At 44.7% G+C, this 20,719-nt stretch overlaps 1 protein-coding gene across 4 annotated transcripts in view; it reads left to right on the top strand.

The window, feature by feature from the left end:
• ANKRD29 (ankyrin repeat domain 29) overlaps positions 1-20,719 on the top strand; it is a 56,111-nt gene that overhangs the window by 8,081 nt on the left and 27,311 nt on the right. Inside the window, exons 1-5 of one of the 4 annotated variants that reach the window (XM_058277556.2) lie at positions 7,798-7,936; positions 8,417-8,527; positions 12,156-12,254; positions 15,492-15,590; positions 18,208-18,306. In XM_058277556.2, coding sequence (XP_058133539.1) covers positions 12,174-12,254; positions 15,492-15,590; positions 18,208-18,306 — 279 coding nt within the window. In that variant the 5' untranslated portion in view covers positions 7,798-7,936; positions 8,417-8,527; positions 12,156-12,173. Of the gene's footprint in view, positions 1-7,797; positions 7,937-7,965; positions 8,305-8,416; positions 8,528-12,155; positions 12,255-15,491; positions 15,591-18,207; positions 18,307-20,719 lie in introns of those variants that run through there. The other 3 variants (XM_058277555.2, XM_058277552.2, XM_058277553.2) reach the window with 3 other exon arrangements.

Genomic DNA, 20,719 nt, shown 5'->3' with positions numbered 1-20,719 from the left:
TTTTTTATGGTTTTTCTATTATGCTGTCAGCAGTCACTTCTCACTGGTAGTTGACTGCCTCCAGTAAACGTCCCCTTTCACAATTGGCAGCTCCTAATTTGTTCTTTCGGGGAAAACAGACATGCGATTGTTAGAATTATATTTTAAAGTAAAAGCAAACTCGGAGTGCAGATCTGAGCCTTGTTATGGAATGAAGTTCATAGATTGGGGTACACTGATTTTGTAACATCTATTTCAACTGCTGGGAACTTGTTCTTCAGGCTGAGGTTGTCAGAGGTCTAACACGGTGGGAAGGAGGATAATCACTGTCAAGGACAACAGAGCTACATAAAGAAAAACATCTGGGTCTTTCTTTAGCATCTTCTCAAAAAAGTAAGGCATTACTTTTTTAGAAATTGTTCATCCTTGTAAAGTACTGAGAGTATGCAAATTACCTCCTTGTGAACTCCTATTCAATAATCAGCTTAAATTACTTGGATGGGCTACAGGAAAATAAATTAACAAAACTGTATATATTTTTGTTTTTGTTTTGTTTTTTTAAAAGATTTATTTCTCTTCCCTTCCGCCTCCCCCCACCCTATTGTCTGTTCTCTGTGTCTATTTGCTGTGTGTTTTTCTGTGAATGCTTGCATTATCAGGTGGCACCAGTACACTGCGTCTTTTTTGTTGTGTCATCTTGCTGCATCAGCTCTCCATGTGTGCAGCACCACTCCTGGGCGGGCTGCACTTTTTTCACACGGGGTGGCTCTCCTTGTGGGGTGCACTCCTTGCGCATGGGGCACCCTACATGGGGGCACCCCTGCATGGCACAGCACTCCTTGCACACAGCAGCACTGCGCATGGGCCAGCTTCGCCATGCAGGTCAGGAGGCCACAGGTATTGAACCCTAGACCTCCAATATGGTAGGCAGACACTCCATCAGTTGAGCCATGTCCACTTCCCTGTATATGTTTTTAACAGCTTTATTGAGATATAATTTATATGTCATACAATCGCCCACCTACATTGTAAATTTCAGTGGTTTTTAGTGTATTTGCAGAGTTGTACCACTATCAACACAATTTCAGAACATTTTTATTACTTCAAAAAAGAAACCCTGTATCCATTAGCAGTCACTCTTTATTCCTACCCAAATCTCCCAGCCCTCGACAACCACTAATCACTTTCTGTCCCTACAGATTTGCCTATTCTGGGTATTTCACACAAACGGAATCATACAAGATGTTTTAAAAGGATTTTAAAACCGTGGCCTTGACTTCTGCGTTTGTTTGCAAATGCACCTACCTCTGAGGCGGAATGCAAAGACAAATCACTTGTTTTTTCTCTTCAGTTTCCTGTCACTTACAGACGTGTAATGATACTGACAATGTGTGCTTTTAGGCTCATTAAATGTTTATTAAACATTCTGAAAACTTCAAATACTTAGCACAAATTGGGACAATGGATTAGAAATAGCCAATGATGTCTCAAAAATCACCCTCTAGCACACGAATGAAAAATCCATCTTTATGTATCTGTAAAAGAAAATAAAATGGCCACCTACGTTGGGCATTGTGGAAGGCCCCTCCCCCCCTACACCCCCATTTCCTTTCTGAGAAGGGCTTTTCCATAAGACAAAAGCAATAGACCTACAGGGGCTTTCCAAGAAAATAGAACACGCCCTACAGGGTTGCTGATAAGCTACAGCTGGGAATACTACTACTTTTGGTCCAGTAGAGAATTTATCAGCGAGAACAAGCAGTATATCTGCTCCCCGCTTTGTAAAATGGAAAAGTCATGTCGGCCAGTCGGAACATTTCCTACTTGCTTCCACGTTGGCCCTCCAGGAGGACCCTGAACCCAGCTCATGAATTGCTCAATGACTTTATGAGACCCTAATTTGCATGAAAATTTGTTATTTTATTCTATCCTTATTTCATGTAGCTTCTGACATCAAAGAAATTCATTATTGGATAAAGCTAGTGTTCTCTTGATTGAATTAATAAGTGCACAATTGAAATCCACATTATTGTAAAACCTTTTTTAAACTAGTAGTTTGAATTTCTACCTCCTCTTAACCTTTACTCACAATTCCTGTTCTGCTCAAGTAATCATTTCCCTTCTGTGTTTCCTCTTCCTTCCTTCCTGTACTGAACTTCTGGTAGTGTGCTAATGAGCAGCCTGCTAGCTAAAGTTCTGGCAGTAAACAGGGGGAAAGGAGAGAAGAAAATATGGCATCTGTGGTATATTTTTCTTTGTGGAAGTTTGCACTCAATTTTTCTCACAGGACGTAAGATCTTAGACTCTGGGCCCAACTGGCTTGGGTTTAGATCCTGGCTCTGTAACTTCCTAACTGTATGACCTTGATTAAGTCACCTCTGTGCCTCAGTTTCCTTATCTGAAAATGGGAATATTAGTAATTCCAGCCTCATGGGGTTGTACTGGGAATTGGAGTTAGAACCGTTCAAGTGCTTTGCACACCTCCTGATAGAGAGACCTCAGTAGTGAGTGGTCTCATCACATTTCAACTGACAAGTATGAGGGAGGCCCATTGGCCTTATTGTAGAGATCAGGGGAAAATCAAGAAAGATGTTAAATAGCAATAGCACCCTCAGTAAAACGCTTTATGGTTTGTGCAAAGCATTTTCACATGCTTTTTAAAGGCTAAAGGGCTTGCCCTGTGCCACACCGGACCACATTCTACTCTGCCCAGACTGGACACAGAGATCTGGAAATTAGCCGGTGAGTGCAATGTGTATGTGACCCCAACAGAAGGAAGTTGGGGGACTTTCCGTCTTGGCAGAAGAGGAGCTTGGAATGGAGGAGAAGAGGGAGGTCATTGGAGTGAGCTCTGCCTTGTCCCTTGCTGTCTGCGCGAGAATTCCTCAGGAGGCAAAACGGGTGATGTTAGGGAAAAGGACAGCCTTTAAGGGACAGGCTGCCTGGGGCTGAAGCCTGACTTGCCGTTTCTCACTTCCCTCATCTGTAAAATGGGCTAATGAGGTCACCCACCTCCCTGAGCTGCAATGAGCATGAAGTGAATTCGCATATGCAGTTATATACCCATGGTACAGGGTAATCTCTTAATTCATATTAGCTCAAGAACTCGTCAAGAACCTTCACTGGACTTTCTTTGGAGCCCCTGCTTGCAGCCTGCCTGCAGAACCTGGACTTGTGCATCCCCACGGTCACGTGAGAGACTCATAAAATAGCATACTATTGACAGATATCTGTTGTTGATTATGTTTCCATAGAGAACCCAGACCACTACAATAGTCCATGTGCTTTTACATGTATTATCTCATTTAATCCTCCCAACAACACTTAAGAGACATATTATTATTATTCCCATTTCACTGGGCAGAGAGAAATTGAATACCATGCCCTAGGTCATGGAGTTGGGAAGTGGGGCCAGGAGTTGATCCCAGCTTTTTCTTAGCCTGGAGTCTGAGAACTAATTGACTATCGCACCTCTACCTTCCAGTAAACAGATGCTTACAGTTTTTCACAAACACCACTTTCCAGAATCTTCTAAGAAACCAGAATGCACCACCAGAGCCCAAGAGGGAGCCCTGGGGGGAGAGATGCTCCCGTTTGGAGAGCTTATTATACTAGAATTTTGCTGTTTGCAGATGGCTTTTCAGAGTCGTTTGGAATTGAAAGGAATCAACAGAATTGCTGCGAATAGATTACAGTGGTTCACTCTCGTTTTCATGTTTCAGGAAAAGCCACCGGGCTCTTCCTTGGTGCATCTTAAATGTGCTGCCTTCCTAGTTCACCCTCCTGGACTTCATCAGGGCCTTGTGCAATCTTTTTTCAAGCGGTCATGTTTCATGACTTATTATACAGGTCAAACCTGCCTTGCCATTGCTTCACCCAGTTACTGACAACTGTAACAAATCAGACCCAGCCTGGTGCAAAAGCAGCAGGGCGGACATTGGGTGTGAAATCTATGATTGCAGCCCGGCTTGGAAACTCCTGGGACCACAAAATTTACCCCTTCAGGAAAGGCAAACTGTTCTTCTGGAATTTAAGGTGATTTTTTCCCCCCTCCTAAGTGAGTCAGGAAGCTATTCCAAGTATTTTTGTAATCTGCTTATCACTACCTGCTTCACTGTGTTCTCATCCAAAAATTCATAAGAGCACTGGCCTGAGTATGTGCCAAGGGTCATCTGAGACGAAGTCTTTCCACCAACAAATATTGTCACCACTCTGCTGCAACTGAGTTTTCATTTTCATGACTCCGTTTGGTAGTTGAAATTGCTGGTGTTTTCTTTCCTTCTCTTTTTTTTCAGTTAGACCAGTAATTTATTAAGGAACTGAAAGAAGGGAAATGGGAGAAAATAACAGACGATGGGTCCCAAGTAGAGACAGGTAAAAGATTGAAGAGAGGGAAACGGACTTTGGCCCAGTGGTTAGGGCGTCCGTCTACCATATGGGAGGTCCGCGGTTCAAACCCCGGGCCTCCTTGACCCGTGTGGAGCTGGCCCATGTGCAGCACTGATGCGCGCGGGGAGTGCCTTGCCACGCAGGGGTGTCCCCCGCGTGGGGGAGCCCCACGTGCAGGGGGTGCGCCCCGTAAGGAGAGCCGCCCAGCGTGAAAGGAGGGAGCAGCCTGCCCAGGAATGGCACCGCCCACACTTCCCGTGCCGCTGACAACAACAGAAGCGGACAAAGAAACAAGACACAGCAAATGGACACCAAGAACAGACAACCAGGGGAGGGAGGGGAATTAAATAAATAAATAAATCTTTTAAAAAAAAAAAAAAAAGATTGAAGAGAGGTTAAAAAGGGCTGCTTTACAGACTACAAGTCCCCAGGTTTACTTGTGTGCTGATCCAGACAGGGAAAGAAAAGGCAAAAACAGGGCCAGAATGAAGCAAGGGGAAAAAAGTACTGTTTTCTTTCTGAGTAAAGGTTCGTATTGAATACCGTAATGGTATATTTAAAATGCATCTTGTAGGGAAGTGGATGTGGCTCAACAGATAGAGCATCTGCCTACCATATAGGAGGTCCGGGGTTCAAACCCAGGGCCTCCTGGCCCGTGTGGTGATCTGGCCCACGCACAGTGCTGCTGTATGCAAGGAGTGCCATGCCATGCAGGGGCGCCCCCATCCCCCCCACCCCCGTGTAGAGGAGCCCCACGCACAAGGAATGTGCCCTGCAAGGAGAGCCACCCCATGTGAAAAAGTGCAGCCCACCTACGAGTGGCACTGCACACACAGAGAGCTGACACAGCAAGATGACACAACAAAAAGATACACAGATTCCCTGTACCACTGAGAATGCAAGTGCACACAGAAAAACACATAGCAAATGGACACAGAGAGCAGATAATGGGGGGCAGGGGGAAAAAAATAAATAAAAATAAATCTTTAAAATGCATCTTACATAAAAGGCCTTTTCGGTGAGTTAGGTATTTTAAACGCATGAAAAAAGGTGCTTTTATTAAACCATTTGAGTACTCTAAAATTTTCTGGGACCAGTGAAGTTCTTTTTTAATACCATACCAATACTTTGAATTTAATTTTGCCTATGATAACTTTGTAAAGAAAAGTGCCGAGAGGGAGGGAAGGAGACGAGCATTCATAAGCATTTATGGCACATTAGGCAATGTTCGACAATTAATCCACATCATTTAATCCTTCCTACGCAGGTGCTATGATTTCCAAAGGAGGAAATGAACTCACAAGGGCCAAGCCACTTGTCTAGGATCAGGAACGAAACTCCAAGCTCTCTTGTGCTAAAGTCCATCCTCCCACTTGGGGAATATTCTCTGCAATCCAAGTTGATTTGTTTTTGTTTTATTTTTATTTTCGCTTTAGATTACATAAATGTTAAATAAAAATTATATGGGATTCCCATATGCCCCACCTCCTTCCCCTCCAACATGTTCCCACATTAACAACATCTTTCATTACCATGGTACATTTGTTACAATTAAAAAACTCATATTGAAGCATTGCTAGTAAATACAGACTATAGTTTACATTATAGTTTATATACTCTGTCACACACAATTTTATAAGTTATGACAAAAGGTATAATGGCCTGTATCTGTCATTGCTATGTCATGCAGGACAATTCCAAGGTCCTAAAATGCCCCCATGTTATACCTACTCTTCTCTCTCCCTCCCCTCAGAACCTCTGGTGGTCACTGCCTTTATGTAAGCCATAAAAGTTCTTCCATTGCTAGAAAAATAATAGGTCTCTAATAGAATAATAATAAGTCTACTTTAGTCCATTGTTCATTCCCCAATCTTGAGGATTTGGGGATGGTGATGCCCACTCTTTCTAATTGAGAGAGGGCTTAGATCCCATGGGGCAGATAGATAGAACTATCTTGCTTGCAATTGCAGACATTCTCCGTTCCTTGGGATGGGCATTGTCCATCATCATCTTATTAGTTGTCCTGGGTGAGTCCAATGAACTGGAGAGTAGATGCTGCAACTCGCTTAGATTCAGGCTCAACCGGCACATGAACGAACCAAAGATTTACGTCACTGGGACATATATTTAATAAGTCTAGTGCTAATTATAGGTTCAAATAAAAGGGGCAGAAGAGCCGTGTGTAGGGAAATTATAAATGAGTCAAACTCTGTTTACACTGGGGAGCATAAATTCCAAAGTAAGGCCCACTGACAAGGTGTGGAATTCCTGAGCCTGTCTGCCCTGCGTATTGTGTCTGCATGTCTCTAGAGCCCTCGGGAGCCCTGCTGTTTGAGGCACTGTTTATCGTGAGTCAGTGAGAGCCTCCTGAGTACATAAGCATAACCTCTGGAATGACCTCCCAACTCACTTTGAAATCCCTTAGCCATAAAAACTCGTTTGTATTTAGTATTTCCCCCTCTGGTCAAGTTCTTTTTCCAGGTGCATTGCTCGTTGGCACTGGTGATACTGGGAGTCGTGTCCCATGCCAGGGGGAAGGTAGTGCGTTCATATGCTGAGACTGGCGTAGAGAGAGGCCACATTTGAGCAACAAGGAGGCTTTTAGGAGGGAACTCTTAGGCAGTATATAATAGTAGGCTTGTTTTCAATTTCACAAGAAAAGGTTCATAAGTACAATCATCAGTATCAAGGGCCCGGGGTAATGGTCTGTTTTCCTTCACTAGGCACTGCCCCTGTACTCGGAGGATTCTTGCTGCTCTATTAGAGAATGTAGTAGGACTCCCCAGAAAGGGAATTCAGTATTCTTTCAGTTATTGTGTGGGTCTCCACCCACTGAGACAGCACCCCCTGAACACTTGAATATATTCATTTCTATGTGACTTTTCTGTAGCCTAAAGCTTCTTTGAAGATAAAATGAAAAAAGTGAAGACACTGGGGAAACACAAGGAAGAAACTGTCACTGTACATACAAGACAACAGATCCCACAGCAATGAAAGACACAATGTATAAAAAATTATCTTATTTCAGACTTTCTTATTTTTTATTTTTATTTTGTTATTTTTTAAATTATTTTATTTTATGAATTTTATCTGGTTATTTTTTTGCTTCATTTTTGGAGAAGTTTTGTATCACAGAAGGGTGACAACTGTGGCAGGGAAGGAGCACGGGTGTTGGGTGTCAGTGATGGGGGGATGTATCGGGAGGGGTGCCCCTGGGGCGTGCCTCTGAGGCATAGGAATATGTCCAATAGGATCTTTTTTTTTTTTCTGGGTTTTTTTTCTTTCTTTTTTTTTTTTTAAAGATACTTTAGATTTCATAAGGAAATTCCACTGCAGCCAACTCCGCCCTTCCCTGTTTGCCAGCTCCCTGCCTTCCATAGGTCTCATTCCGACGTTATCTTTGCAGCTCTAAAATGACAGTGGGTGAAGAGGCATGCAAAGACACGTGACAGCATTTTCTGCCCAAAGTCCCTGGCACTCAACTTAGAGCTCTGGCAAGTTCTAACTAAAGCGAAGAAAATTTGGTGGAGAGGAAAGGAGGCATTTTACCCAGACAGCTGGAATAGAGGTAGAAAGTGTGGAGGGCATAGAAAAGGGGCCGGTGAATATCTTTAGGAGGTCAGAGTTAGGAGAGATTTGGTTCAGCTTCCAAGTGAAGAGAGATCTGGGAACATTTCAGGGAGGAAGTAGCATCGGGCATTGAAGGATGCGGGAAATTTATTTCCAGCAAAAAGGAAACCATGCGAACAAAGACACCCAAGAGGCCAAAAAGGGAGGACATTGGTGGGAAATAGGGCATTAATAGTGCTTGCTGCGTTCTCAACAACACTCCTCTTAGAAACACCGCCGAGGCTCAGGGATCTGGAGTAAAGCAGGATGCACCCCATAAGCAGGGATGTGGCAGCCGTCTGTGGCCGGGGGAGGCGTCTTTCAATGGTAGGACACAGGTGGAAATTCTCCCTCCTGAATGGTAGGAGACCTTTGCGTGGAAGTGGCCACGTTAATGAATGCGGAGCTTGAGACCCCTGTTTCCTTTTTGCTTCCCCAGAAAGAAACTCCACTGGCGAACGCGGCGTTCTGGGCCGCGCGGCGGGGGAACCTGGCGCTCCTGAAGCTGCTGCTCAACAGCGGCCGCGTGGACGTGGACTGCAGAGACGGGGTACGGGCAGGTGCCCGCGCCTCCCCGCGGGCGCGTCCCGCCAGCGCGCTCCCTTGCCAGCGCTCCTTGCCCTTTTCACGTGTTTGCTTGCTCTGTTCTTTTCAAAAAGCCCCAGCTAGGGAGGTGAACGTAAGTGGCAGATGTGGGGGCGTCAACCAGGAAAGGGAACCAAACCGCGCGCGCAGGGGAAGAGTCGCATCACTGGGAAGCCGAGCGGGCGCATATCCAAGAAGCGAGGGCTGTTTTTCCAGGAATTCCAGCTGCTTTCTTAGAAAGATGGAGATAATGTAGAGCAGAAGCGGGCTGCAGGCACCAGAAAGGGGTGGTTTTTTCTACAAGGACGAGGAACCCGAGTGATTGGAGCCTCTGCCCAGCCTTATTCTTCCATTACCTTTTGCAAAGATAATTGGCAGTTAAAAGGGGGAATGAAAATAGCTACTGCTGCCCACTGGCACGCAGCCCTTGGAGAGCCCTCTCCCTAGCTAGAAGCAACAGTCTCTCCGTACTCAGCAGGACTCGTCTGCAGGAGAGGCGGTGGAGATTTGTGGATTTTAGAAGAGATTTTTGGGTTTTGTTTTGTTTTGTTTAGTTACTGGGGCTAAGGGTGGAACCAGGGACCTCATGTGTGAAAAGCTGGCGCTCAGCCACTGAGCCACATTGGCTCCCCTGACTCGGTTTTTTCATTTGTTTGCTTGTTGTTTGTTTTCTGTTTGTTTTGTTTGTAGGAGGTACCAGGGACTGAACCCAGGACCTCCCATGTGCGAAGCAGGTGCCCAACTCCTTGAGCCACATCCGCCCTTTTAGGATGTTTTCACAGGAGACTTATTGCTCCCCTGAAAACAGGGTGTGCCATTTCCTGCTTTTATCACACACATTTAGGAAATGAAATCAGCCTCCAGCCCAAGAGTGAAATGAAGGTGTTTGCTCCAGTTAGTCCTCGGGACAGCGGTGCGGGGTGTCCTCGGTTTGCGCCCCCGTATCCCCTCTCCTCCTCTCCACTTGCTCGGGAGCCAGGAGTCCAACCTCTGGATGCTGGCAGTGGACTCCTGTGCCCTCTGGGTTGCAGCTGGGTTCATCCAGTGGGAGCACTGGCAGGAGGTCGTAGGGTGCAGGGCAGCCCGGTGAACCCCCTGCTCCGGTCTGGCTGCCCCCTCACCCTTTGTTCTGCGAAGTGCCCCCGTTCCCCCCACCTTCAGGTTGAGGGGCTGGTGGTGCCCCATGATACTAGCTCAGCACTACACTATTCCTGGCAGTTTCCCTGCACCCTGTCTACATCTTTTTATAAATATTTTCGCTCTTAAGCTTGCACCAGATTATCCCAGTTTGAATGCACCATCTGTTTCTTGTCAGGACCCAGCTTGTATGGGGTCTTGGGCATCTGCAAACAGGCTGCCCTGCTCTTGCCACGCTGGCTTCATTGTGGCCTCACCCACTCTGGCCACTTCTGCCTTTTCTCGAAGTCACTCTGTCTTCCTCCTGCCTACCCCTAGCTTCCCAGGTCCACCCTGTAGGCCACACCCACCCAGCCCCCACCGCACCCACCACCCCACGCTCCGTCTTCAGTGCCCCCATCAGCAGTCACCTGTCCTGCCTGCCTTGCCCGCAGACCTCACGCCGTGTCTGTCCGCTGGGTGACCAGGAGCGATTTTGATCAAAAATTTTGCTTCTGTGAATAGGCACTAATACGTTTTAAGATGGATCCTCTTTGAATTTTGTTCCCCTGTTTGTTTGTTTTAAAACAGTTGTTCAGGAACTTTCTGGAGAGATGACTCCTTAATCCAAAGGAGCAACTCGAAATGATAGTCATTCCTGAAACTTCGTTTATTTTGAGAGGGCCCCAAGGTTGGTGGTGACTGAGGGGTGGGGAGATGTCAGAGCAGCATCAGCCTCTGTTCCGCTCTGAACTTCACAGGCTGGGTTTCTCCTCCTCCACATGCCACCTGCTCCTGGGGTATGGCTTCAGGATGGCTTCTGATGGAGGGGATTGGGTTCTCAGACTTGCCCTGTCCTCAGGAATGGGGCCAAGCCCCCGGGACCACCTAGAAAGCCTGTGAGAGCCGCTAGCATGTGAGGAGAGGCCCAGTTCCTAGGCAGTGTTCTACCCTCAATTATGAGTAGATTAAACGTTTCCAAGAGATGGCATTGTAAAGAACAAATTATCGATAGCCCGCCCTCGGCACGATGGAGCTCTGATTTGCCAACGCTCATTCATCTTTGGTTCCTAGAGGAATGCTGTCCATCCACAATGCTTACAGTTTTTGCTTTGCTCGTCAATCGAATGCAACCCAACCCCGTTTTGCACAACAACACATTTCCCACCAAGATGTGCCACGGCAGGGCCTGTTTAGTCTTTTTAGATGCATTAATGTTAACTACTTCATTGTCTTGTTTGTGGTGGCCTTCGTTACACTTATACCCATTATATCCTCTCTTCACAACCAGTTAGTATTTTTAAAAAATACACACATAGAGACATATACTCATCAGGTATCAGAGTGGACTGGAATAACAGGATTTTTTTTTGATTGATTGATTGATTTAATCCCCCCCCCCCCCCCCCCCCGTTGTCTGTTCTGTGTCTGTTTGCTGCGTCTTGTTTCTTTGTCCGCTTCTGTCCGCTTCTGTTGTCGTCAGCGGCATGGGAAGTGTGGGCGGGGCCATTCCTCGGCAGGCTGCACTTTCTCTCGTGCTGGGCGGCTCTCCTTACGGGGCGCACTCCTTGCGCATGGGGCTCCCCTACGCGGAGGACACCCCTGCCTGGCGGGGCACTCCTTGTGCGCATCAGTACTGCGCATGGGTCAAGGAGTCAAGGAGGCCCGGGGTTTGAACCGCGGACCTCCCATGTGGTAGACGGACGCCCTAACCACTGGGCCAAGTCCGTTTCCCTGTCTTCCACTCCTGAAAGGCAGGTTGTTGAACTTGGAGAGGTGTGCGTTAAATCACCATTTAGAAGCCCTTGAAAACAACGCAAATTAGAACCACCAAAGTTTGGTTTAATTGGAAGGACCCATATCGCATGGTATGTCTCAAGTCCTGGAATCTTGATGCTGGAAGAGACTTTGGTGAGCATCTGACCCAGCCCCGCCTGCTAAAGATGAAGCCAACAAATGCCAATCATCTTAAGCAGCTCACCCAGATTATGCTGTAGGTTGATGACGGAGGAAGGCTTAGGCCTCCAGGCTGCGGACTGTCCGCTCTTTTCATCATGGTGCCTTTTGTCTTGGCCTGAATCCTCTTGAAGATGTAGGCTTCAAAATACAGAAAAGGAATGGGACCGTCTGATCTATTTGCATTAATAATCATGTTTGGGCCCAGGAATCATTTCATACAAATCATAAAATGAGATCATGATGTGATTGCTGCCCTGAAATGCAAGAACTGGACCATATTTCTGAATGAAATGATGGGGGGTAGGGAGTTTTTAAACTGAAATGTTCAACCCCTGCAATGTCACTTAGCTTTTAGTCCATCTTTTCTACATTATATAAGAGTATTCACGAGGCACTTCCATTGCTGTGAGAAGTTTTGCGCTCAGAAGCACCCCAAGTGGAGCTGACATCTCCGCAGTCTTCTTGCAGGCCCTCTCGCCGACGTGGCGGGGGCCTGACTCTCTATTTTCCTCCACCAGCACGGCACCACGCTCCTCATGGTAGCCTCCTACGCCGGCCACCTGGACTGCGTGAGGGAACTGGTGCTGCAAGGAGCAGACATCAACCTCCAGAGAGAGGTAGGTCAGGTATTTGTGCTTGAGGAAGAATGACCAGGGTGAGAGAGAAAGTTAAGGTCTTCATGATAGTGAACTGGTAAAGAGGATGAGAGGAACCATTGCATTTTTACTACGTGCTGTTAAAGCCCAGATTTCAGGAGTTACTAAGCCTAAAATACGGTCTGGTAGTCCTTCAATTGTGCGACAGTTGAGTGTACCTTGTCAGGGCCGTGTTTCAATCTGAGGTAAACAAACCTCTACCCACATCCCTTAAGTCCTCATACATTTTTGGTCAGGTGTAAGGCAATCCTAACATCTTCCCTTGCTATGAGCTGCTATAGAATGTATAGGGTTTTAGTATTGTGTTTTCAAAAGGTCAAATTATCTTTTGAAGGGTAGAGTTCACATTTTTAGAAGGGTCATTATATTTTTAGAAGGTCTATTGTTAAAGGGACTCACTTGCTATGACACCTCAGCTATCCTCACTATTTCAAAGGACTTCTCTGATCAACCATGTATTAGATAAACTCCTCATTCATGGGGATGAACATCAGATTAAAATATGAACCTGTCCCCACTAGACATTCAAGGGGTTCCATCCAGCCCTACATTCCATCCTTAGAGCAGTCTACAGGAGCAGCAGGAGCTAGGGCATTTTAACCTACCTTTGGGCTTCAGGGCTGAGGAGGTTCCATGTGTTTCTGAGCCAGTTTAGGCCCTGGTAAATCAACCATCACCAGGACCCATCCTCAAGCCATCCCTTCAGCGACTCTGCCCTCTCAGCCACACTGACTCAGGCCTCAGATGGACATCCTGGGCTGACCTCCAAGCCAGACTGGGCTGCTTGGTCCTCCTTGATCCAGCCATTGTTGTTTCCAAAAGGACAACTCATAACCCAAACTTTCATCGTGTCCATACCTTCCTTTAGGGCAGGTCTAACATGCATAAAAACTTCATAACAATAACTGAGAAAAGCTGGGAGAAGGAGATAGAGAAGTATTTGTTTGCTTTCCAGCCAAGGCATGGTTTTTATGATCTTATATTTATCTGTTTGCTTGGTTCAAGTTGCTCAACTAACAATCTTAGTCATAAAAAGCGCTGTGCACTGGGCCCTTGAAGAATTACCCTAGGTGTTCCCAGGTTAGGGATAACCTGTATGGTTCAAATAAGGATGCTCTGTAAGTTCCCAGGGGTCCCCTGAATTTCCTGAGACCATGCCAACCTGGAACCATGGAGCTGCCAAACCAGAGAGGCTCCAAAGGGAAGCTAAAAGAGTGATTCATGGTGCTTTGGAACTTACTCTTATAGTGAATTCTTTGGGTCCATTCTTGAGCCATAGTACAATATCAGAATATTTGTTTCCTGAAAAACCACCTGCCATTGTTTCCTTAAGAGTGTCTAGACACACAGAGCTTGCTAGAGATCTCATCCGAAAGCTAATGTCCTGAGAGACCATCGTGCTTTTGGCTGATGGCAGCTCTGAGGCACAGAACTGCAAATGCAGTTGACATGAAGCCCTGGGGATCATCAGTAAAGCACATGTGTTTAAGGCCTTTATGCGCATTCTGGACTGAAGTCATGCCCCTGTTGCCTACAGATTGCACATTATGTGCATAATAATTAGTAGTCTATGTGTTCCCAAAATAACTCAAACTGCTATAAATAAGGTTTTTGTAATGGACCTATCAAGAAAGCTTACTGAAACACAAACCCTTTCTTTTCATAAAGAAACACCTAGAAATGACCCTTGATAGTCTCTAAAATTTAATGTCGATTAAGAAGGTAAGAGTTTTCCTATCCTAGCCAAGTTTCTTCATCCAGAGCTGCTTACATCTTAAGATTTCTGGAACCCAGTTGCTTCCCCTGTAAGAAGCAACTGGACAAAGGAGGAAGTTTCCCAGTTTCTGTGGGAACCAAGGAGAAATTGGTCCTGCATTGCCCCCAGAAAGGCTCTGTAATGGACCCCTCACCTTGCCTTCTGGGGCAGACACTGGTTGAGGGAACAGCCTGAAACTGGTTATTTCTGGGAACTATTGTCATACCTTCTGCCATAGTGGTCTGCCTCCTTGCCTGCAAATACACACCCTGTACACACACACAGCCTGAAGAGTGAGCTTCCAAGGACCAGTAGTTCTAGCACAGGCTCTCCTGTCATACCTGGGTGAGACCCTACCATCTTAACATCTCTGGGAAAGCTGAGGAAAGAGAGTTTTCTCTTCCCTCTTCCTGGGGAAGTGTTATGTTAGCTTCTTCCCAAGTTCAAGAAACAGAAGTGATGAGCATCTTTATATGCAAAATATAAATTGCCCACAGAGAGGTATGGGTTTTGCTCATATTACACTAAGATTGGGATACCAGTCTTTGAGGAGGCTTGTAAAAGTGGCAGGGGAGAAAGGATGCTAAAAATTGTGTCTTGGAATATCATCATCAGTTTAAAATTCAGAATTTGGCTGTTGATTGTTCATACGTCCTTTTTTTAAGAGCCCCTTCTCACTCTGAGCTCACAGTGGAAGAAACTAATGACTGAATTATGTAGATTCTTTCTTGCACTGTAAGATTCCTAGTCTAGGGTGCTAAACTGTGTAACCAGAATTCTTCCCCGTATTCATGAATGTTAGTCTCACCCACACACGATACAAGTATAATACTTTCCCGTGGTGGCTATAACAAATTGCCACAGTTTACCACAAACTGGGTGGCTTAAAAACAGAAATTGATTCTCGCACAGTTCGGGAGACCAGAAGTCTGAAATCGCAGGTCTGTGCTCCCCTGGGAGTTCTGGGGCAGAATCTGTTCTTTGCTTCTTCCGGCTTCTGGCGGCTGTCTGCAGGCCTTGGCTTGCGGCCACATCCTTTCACCCTCTGCCTCTATGGTCACATGGCCCCCTCCTCTTCTGTGTGTCAAATCTCCCTCCACCTCACTCTTACAAGGACACTCATCAGATACTCCAGGATAAGCTCTCCTCTCAAATCCTTAACCTAATCACATCTTTTGCCCTATAAAGTAACATTCACTTTTTTACCATATAAGGTAATATTCATAAGTTCCAGGAATTCAGACGTAGCCATATCGTTCGGGGGCCACCATTCAAAACACCAAGAATAAAGTTTTCCTTTCATGTCACTTCTCTGGCCCAAGGAAGAGAATCAGCTCAAATGTAGTCGCTTCCTAGGCCAGGTTTATGTTCAAGGATATTGTTTTCTTTGCAAACGTGTGTGTAACCACATGTCCTTTAAAACCAGTCTCTCCCCCTCCCAGTCAGGTACAACCGCTCTGTTCTTTGCTGCCCAACAAGGCCACAACGACATCGTGCGGTTCCTCTTTGAATTTGGAGCGTCCACTGAATGTAGAACCAAAGTAAGAGAAGCTTCTTGATTTCATACTGTGGCAAAGAATTTCAGCCATCCTGGATATAAAATTTTAAGCCTAAGTAGGTGGATTTAGCAAGGTTACTTTGTACTGGTTCAGAGATAATCCTTGGGATTTGACTCAAAACATTACATTTTTAGTCTGGACTCACAATTGGAGAATCTCATGGGAAATTCTTGCACTGAAGCTTTCTTCCCTGGGACACTAAGTTTTGTGACCAGGAAGCATACAGTAGCAGGTGGCTTTAAACTGTCCCTTTTTCCATGTGCTTTTTCCACTCAAAGTTAGTTAATCCCATTACTTTGATAGGAATGGTCATAGTATTAAGGTGATTTGAGTGAAATCTGAGAGATTTTAAGAAGGGTGGTCTGGCAGACAGTTTACTTTCATGAGTTATCCTCACTGAAATATAAAACATAATTAGAAAGTATACAGTTGGGCAAGGAGCTGTGGTTCTTCGTTTAAAGTCTTTATTGATTTTTTTCACTTTAGACTTATGAAAGATCAATTTTGAATTCACGATATTTTTTATATGAGTCTGTTTTTGTAGTAGGAAAATTTGAACTGCCATTAAGAGTTTTGTAATTGTCAGCTTATTTCTGACCTAATCATAATAAAAGAAATTCCCTGAAAATTTGTCTTAGTTGGAAACTTTTAAGTTTCCTTGATCCATTAGTATGTGAAATTTAGATATCCAGGGAGTTTTCATTGGTTTTTTTTTTTTTTTTCTGTTAACTATAAAGTAGATCTGAATTTCAGAAAGGGTTTTCTGTCTTTTCTGAAACCTGTTTTGGATCATGTGCCTGCCTCCAAACATACCAAAAATAATGTACAGTAGATGCACAAAATCTGTATATATTTTATATTATTTATCATTTTGGTTTCATTATAAAGGTGATACAACTGAAAATGGAAAGCAAAGTTCTGAGAACCTAAATCTCAATTTTGAACTAAGTAAAATTGGCCATCTTGCTGCTTTGTTTTCTCCTGGTTAGCAAGTTAATGCTGGCTTAAAGCCTTTGTACAGTAGCTAGCTTGGCTGTCCCAGGAATCCACATAATAGGAGGCCCAGCAGGAGAAACTCCTTATGTTTCCATTAGGTCAACTGCAGGTGTCTAAGAGCCTTCCATGAGAAGGTGTCTGTGTCAGGAGCCTCTGAATTTTAATACGATCCTGTTATCAAAACTGGCTTCATTTCAGTCATTGTTCCCCTTGTTGTTAAATCTATATCCTAAAAAAAAAAAAGTGTTGTAAAAATGAAAGGTATCAGTTCTCCTATAACCATTCTATTTTATCTGTTCTGTTACCTCATTAGGCAAAGAGCCAGGAAAATTGACAGAACAAAATTTGGAGATGGTGGTACTGGTTGCTGCTGTTAAGCAATTTCTCGATGCTCCCCCACCCACCGACACATACACACCGCCACCAGCCGCAGCCTTCTGTCTCCCTCCCTCCCATTTCCCACCCTTCAAAGCCCAGCTCAAATGAAGCCCCTCGCGTCCCCCTGGGTCTCGCCTTCCTGCGAATACAAGCGCTCTTAGAGCAGTGTTTCTCCAAGTGACGGCCGCTTGCCACTTGCACGTCACATTCACCCCACAGGACTGGTCAAAAGGCGTATTTCTGGACCTCACCTTAGACCTACTGAATCAGACCCTTTGAGGGTGGGACGCGAAGGGCAGGCATTTTGAACAAACGCCCTATGCCAACATTTTAAAACTACACTATCTTATTTATGATTCATATTTTAGAACCAGATTACATATGCTTGTATTATTTATAATGCATTCAAATGTCCACATACCGATTTATAGAGCCAAACAATTCAACAGTGCTAAATGGGCAAAGAAAATGCCTTAGCTGCAGAACCTGAAAAAAATAACCATTAAGGGCTTTAGTTGACCCCAAACTCAGTGAGTCAGTAGCATGATGTGGTTGACATAAAAGTTAATTCTAACCCAGACCATATAAAGGTAGCATAAATGGAGCAAAGGCTAGCCCCATCCCATCTCAGACCCCATCTGTTTTACATGCTGTGTTTAGTTCTAGGGCCCTCACTTGGAAAGAATCTGGATGAATTGGCACATGGTCCAGGATGCATGGAATGTTTGTATTATCCACTCTTTTAATAGATGCAGATCTTGTACCGTGAGGGCAATGGCCCCAGGTAGTTAAAAGCAGTCCACTGGGTGGCACTGCAGGGAGAAGCCAACATTTGTCAGAAGGCTCTCTGCCTGGAAGCCACAGGGGGCTTTTGTAGCCATTCCAAGATGGAACTGATTGGTACAGACTTTCTGTTCTTTGTTTCCCATACTGAAAGGCAAATAGATGTTTCTGCATTTGGCATGGGAAATGTTTTAATTAATCCTACTAACTTGGTAAAAACATTGTATTATATGACTAGCAAGTCATCCAAGTGTTCACCATAATGATGTCATTATGATGAACTGAGTCATGGTTGCAAGGAAAAGGTAAAAAATAAAAAGTATGAGTTTGGTATTATCTGTAGGAGAATTCTTCTCCAAAGTTCTTGCTCTGTGCGGAGCATCCGCTTGTGAAATACTTGCCTCCTCTGTCTCTAATATGTCTGTACTTTGCCTCCCCCTAGGACGGAGGCACCGCCCTGCTGGCCGCCAGTCAGTACGGGCACATGCGCGTGGTGGAGACCTTGCTGAAGCACGGAGCCAACATCCATGACCAACTTTATGTGAGTGCGTTTCCAAGGGACAGGAGGTGGACATCTGAACTCAGATGCCAGAAGTGCCAACTTCAAAAATATTTTAATGGGCAGGAGGGTTTTAGTCTGGGAAAGTTAGAAGATATGGTTGGCCAGACAAGCTTTTCCTGTATAGAAACCATGTAATCTTATTTACTGATTGTTGCTCTCTTAAATCTTGTACATAGGGGACATTTCATGGACCTAGACAATTCAGATCTTCAAAACCCATGTGATGCAAATATAATCACACCATGATGAAACACACAGCCTGGCGTATGGCCTTACCGAAAACCAGAATAAATTCTGTTGTAGAGTTTTTGTGAGGAAGGACACAAGGAAAAGAAATCAAGTATTTGGAAAAAAGCGAGGTTGGGTGAATGAGGCCCTGTGAAGTACACACAGGCCATGGACCTTTGAAGGCATCCACTGCTAGCGTAGTGTGCAGCTAATTGGCAATTAGCACATTACCCCAAGGGCTCTTTTAATTGTCACTGTAATTCCATGGGATTTATGGCAGGTGTTATTCTGGTTTTGTAGGGAAAAGTAAAATGGAGGGAGATGAAGTGGTTTGAGAGAGTCTCGTGGTGAGACTTCTAGTGAACCATGAACGGTATTTTAAGCTATCCTACAACTAGACCTGTAGCTCTTACACCTAAGGGCACAATACTTCCCTGGATGTAAAATGAGATATGGAGGTGTGAACTTTTCCATTTGAACACCACCGACAGAAATGGCGTGGTTAACTCTGACAAGTCATAGGCTCTTTGAAGTATCTAGCAAATACCCCAACTTTTTGCACTTCAAATTCGGTGAAGCTCTTGGAGCCTGCAGCCATTACTGGTTGAAGGATTGAATTACCGGATAATGGGCTATAGGAATGACTTGCAACTCTAGCTGCTTGGTAGAAACACCTGGGGAGCTTTTAAAACAACCAATTCCTGGCCTGCCCCAGATCAATTAAACTGGAGACTGAGGGCAGAACTTGGGCAGAAGGTTCTACTACATGCCCCAGTCTAAGAATCGCAGGTCTAAAGCTTAGGATATTCCTTTGGCTATCAGTAAAGTATACCTGCGAGTGTATATTAGTATGTGTAAATGTGGGTTGAGGAGGAAGAACCAAAGTCTTTGGAAAAGGGAAGTGAATTGTGATTTTCCTCGCATAGCCATTAGCAGCCATCCAAACTGCCATGGTGTAGAATTTGCACGTGTTAGATGATATTTTTACATAAGGCGCTGGAGAGGCACATAATCCTAGAAAAAGGTGAGAAGAGTCCATTCCCATAGAAATTCCTCTCTGCTATAAGGTGATTCAAGAAACTTCAGACACCGTAACCTCCATTTTAAGTTTTTTATTTTTTACACTTGCCCAAACAGTCCAAATGTTTCCATTAAAAATCACTGAAATCTAGTGGGAGAAAATGGTCAGTGATCCTGAAAACTTTTAGGAACTGAAACTTGCAGAGCATAGTGAAAAACCCAATGCATACAGAGAACATTTCAGAAAATTATTGAGAGCTGCCAAGGACCCGGTACACCTTCTAATAGCAACACAATACAGAGCAGACGAAATGTTTAACCTTATATCAAACTTCTGCTTTAAAGTCTGTACAGGCTGATTAATTTTTTAATGATTGCCTTGAGGGGAGTCTGGCAGCTCGGCCAGCACCCACTGGGAATCCAGCCCCCTCCATGTGACACACCTGGGCTTGCAGGGAAGGGTGTTTTGTGTTTTAGCTTGGTTTCGTTCCTGCTGGGAGGTGGGGTAATTAGCTGGGTTAGCTAGGTATTTTCCACCAGGATGTGCTCGGGTTTTCCACTATGGTCTAAAAAATAATGAAGCCTCTCCAGGTTCTGTGAAGGCTCTGTTCTGAGAGCTCGTACTGGAAGCATCTGGAGAGAAGGTTTGCTATTAGCTGACTGATAGATTGGCTGAAGTTACTGAATGGCATATCGTCAAGAAAAAAGAAGTGCCTGGAAGACATAAAGACCCAGTTAAAAAGAACACCAAAGAAAGTTGGAAACAAATATTTGCTTTGGGCTTGATTCAGGATTGCTTCATTGTGTTGATAGGTGTTTGTGTCCGTTCAGGGGACAGGGAGAGACGTCACCGAGGTTCTCAGGAGGGACCGTTTCTGAGGGCACCTTGCGTTTTATACATGGGGAAACTGCATGTTGGGGGATACAGATAAGGGGGGGGAAGAGAAAGGAGTAGGAAAGACCTAATCAAAAGGACACTTTTCACTCTTCATTGAAGCACACAAAATAAAATTGGGGAATTTGGTTGTTTTTTAACTGATGCTTAGCTTTTAAATGATAAAAAGATGGAAATCAAAAAGGGGGTGGAAATAGAAAATTGTATTGAATGTATGTGCTTTTTTTCTTTTTTTTCTTTTTTTTTTTT

Source organism: Dasypus novemcinctus, chromosome 16 (genome assembly GCF_030445035.2).
Source record: "Dasypus novemcinctus isolate mDasNov1 chromosome 16, mDasNov1.1.hap2, whole genome shotgun sequence".
Taxonomy (NCBI): domain Eukaryota; kingdom Metazoa; phylum Chordata; class Mammalia; order Cingulata; family Dasypodidae; genus Dasypus; species Dasypus novemcinctus.
This window is presented reverse-complemented; position numbering and strand designations above follow the sequence as displayed.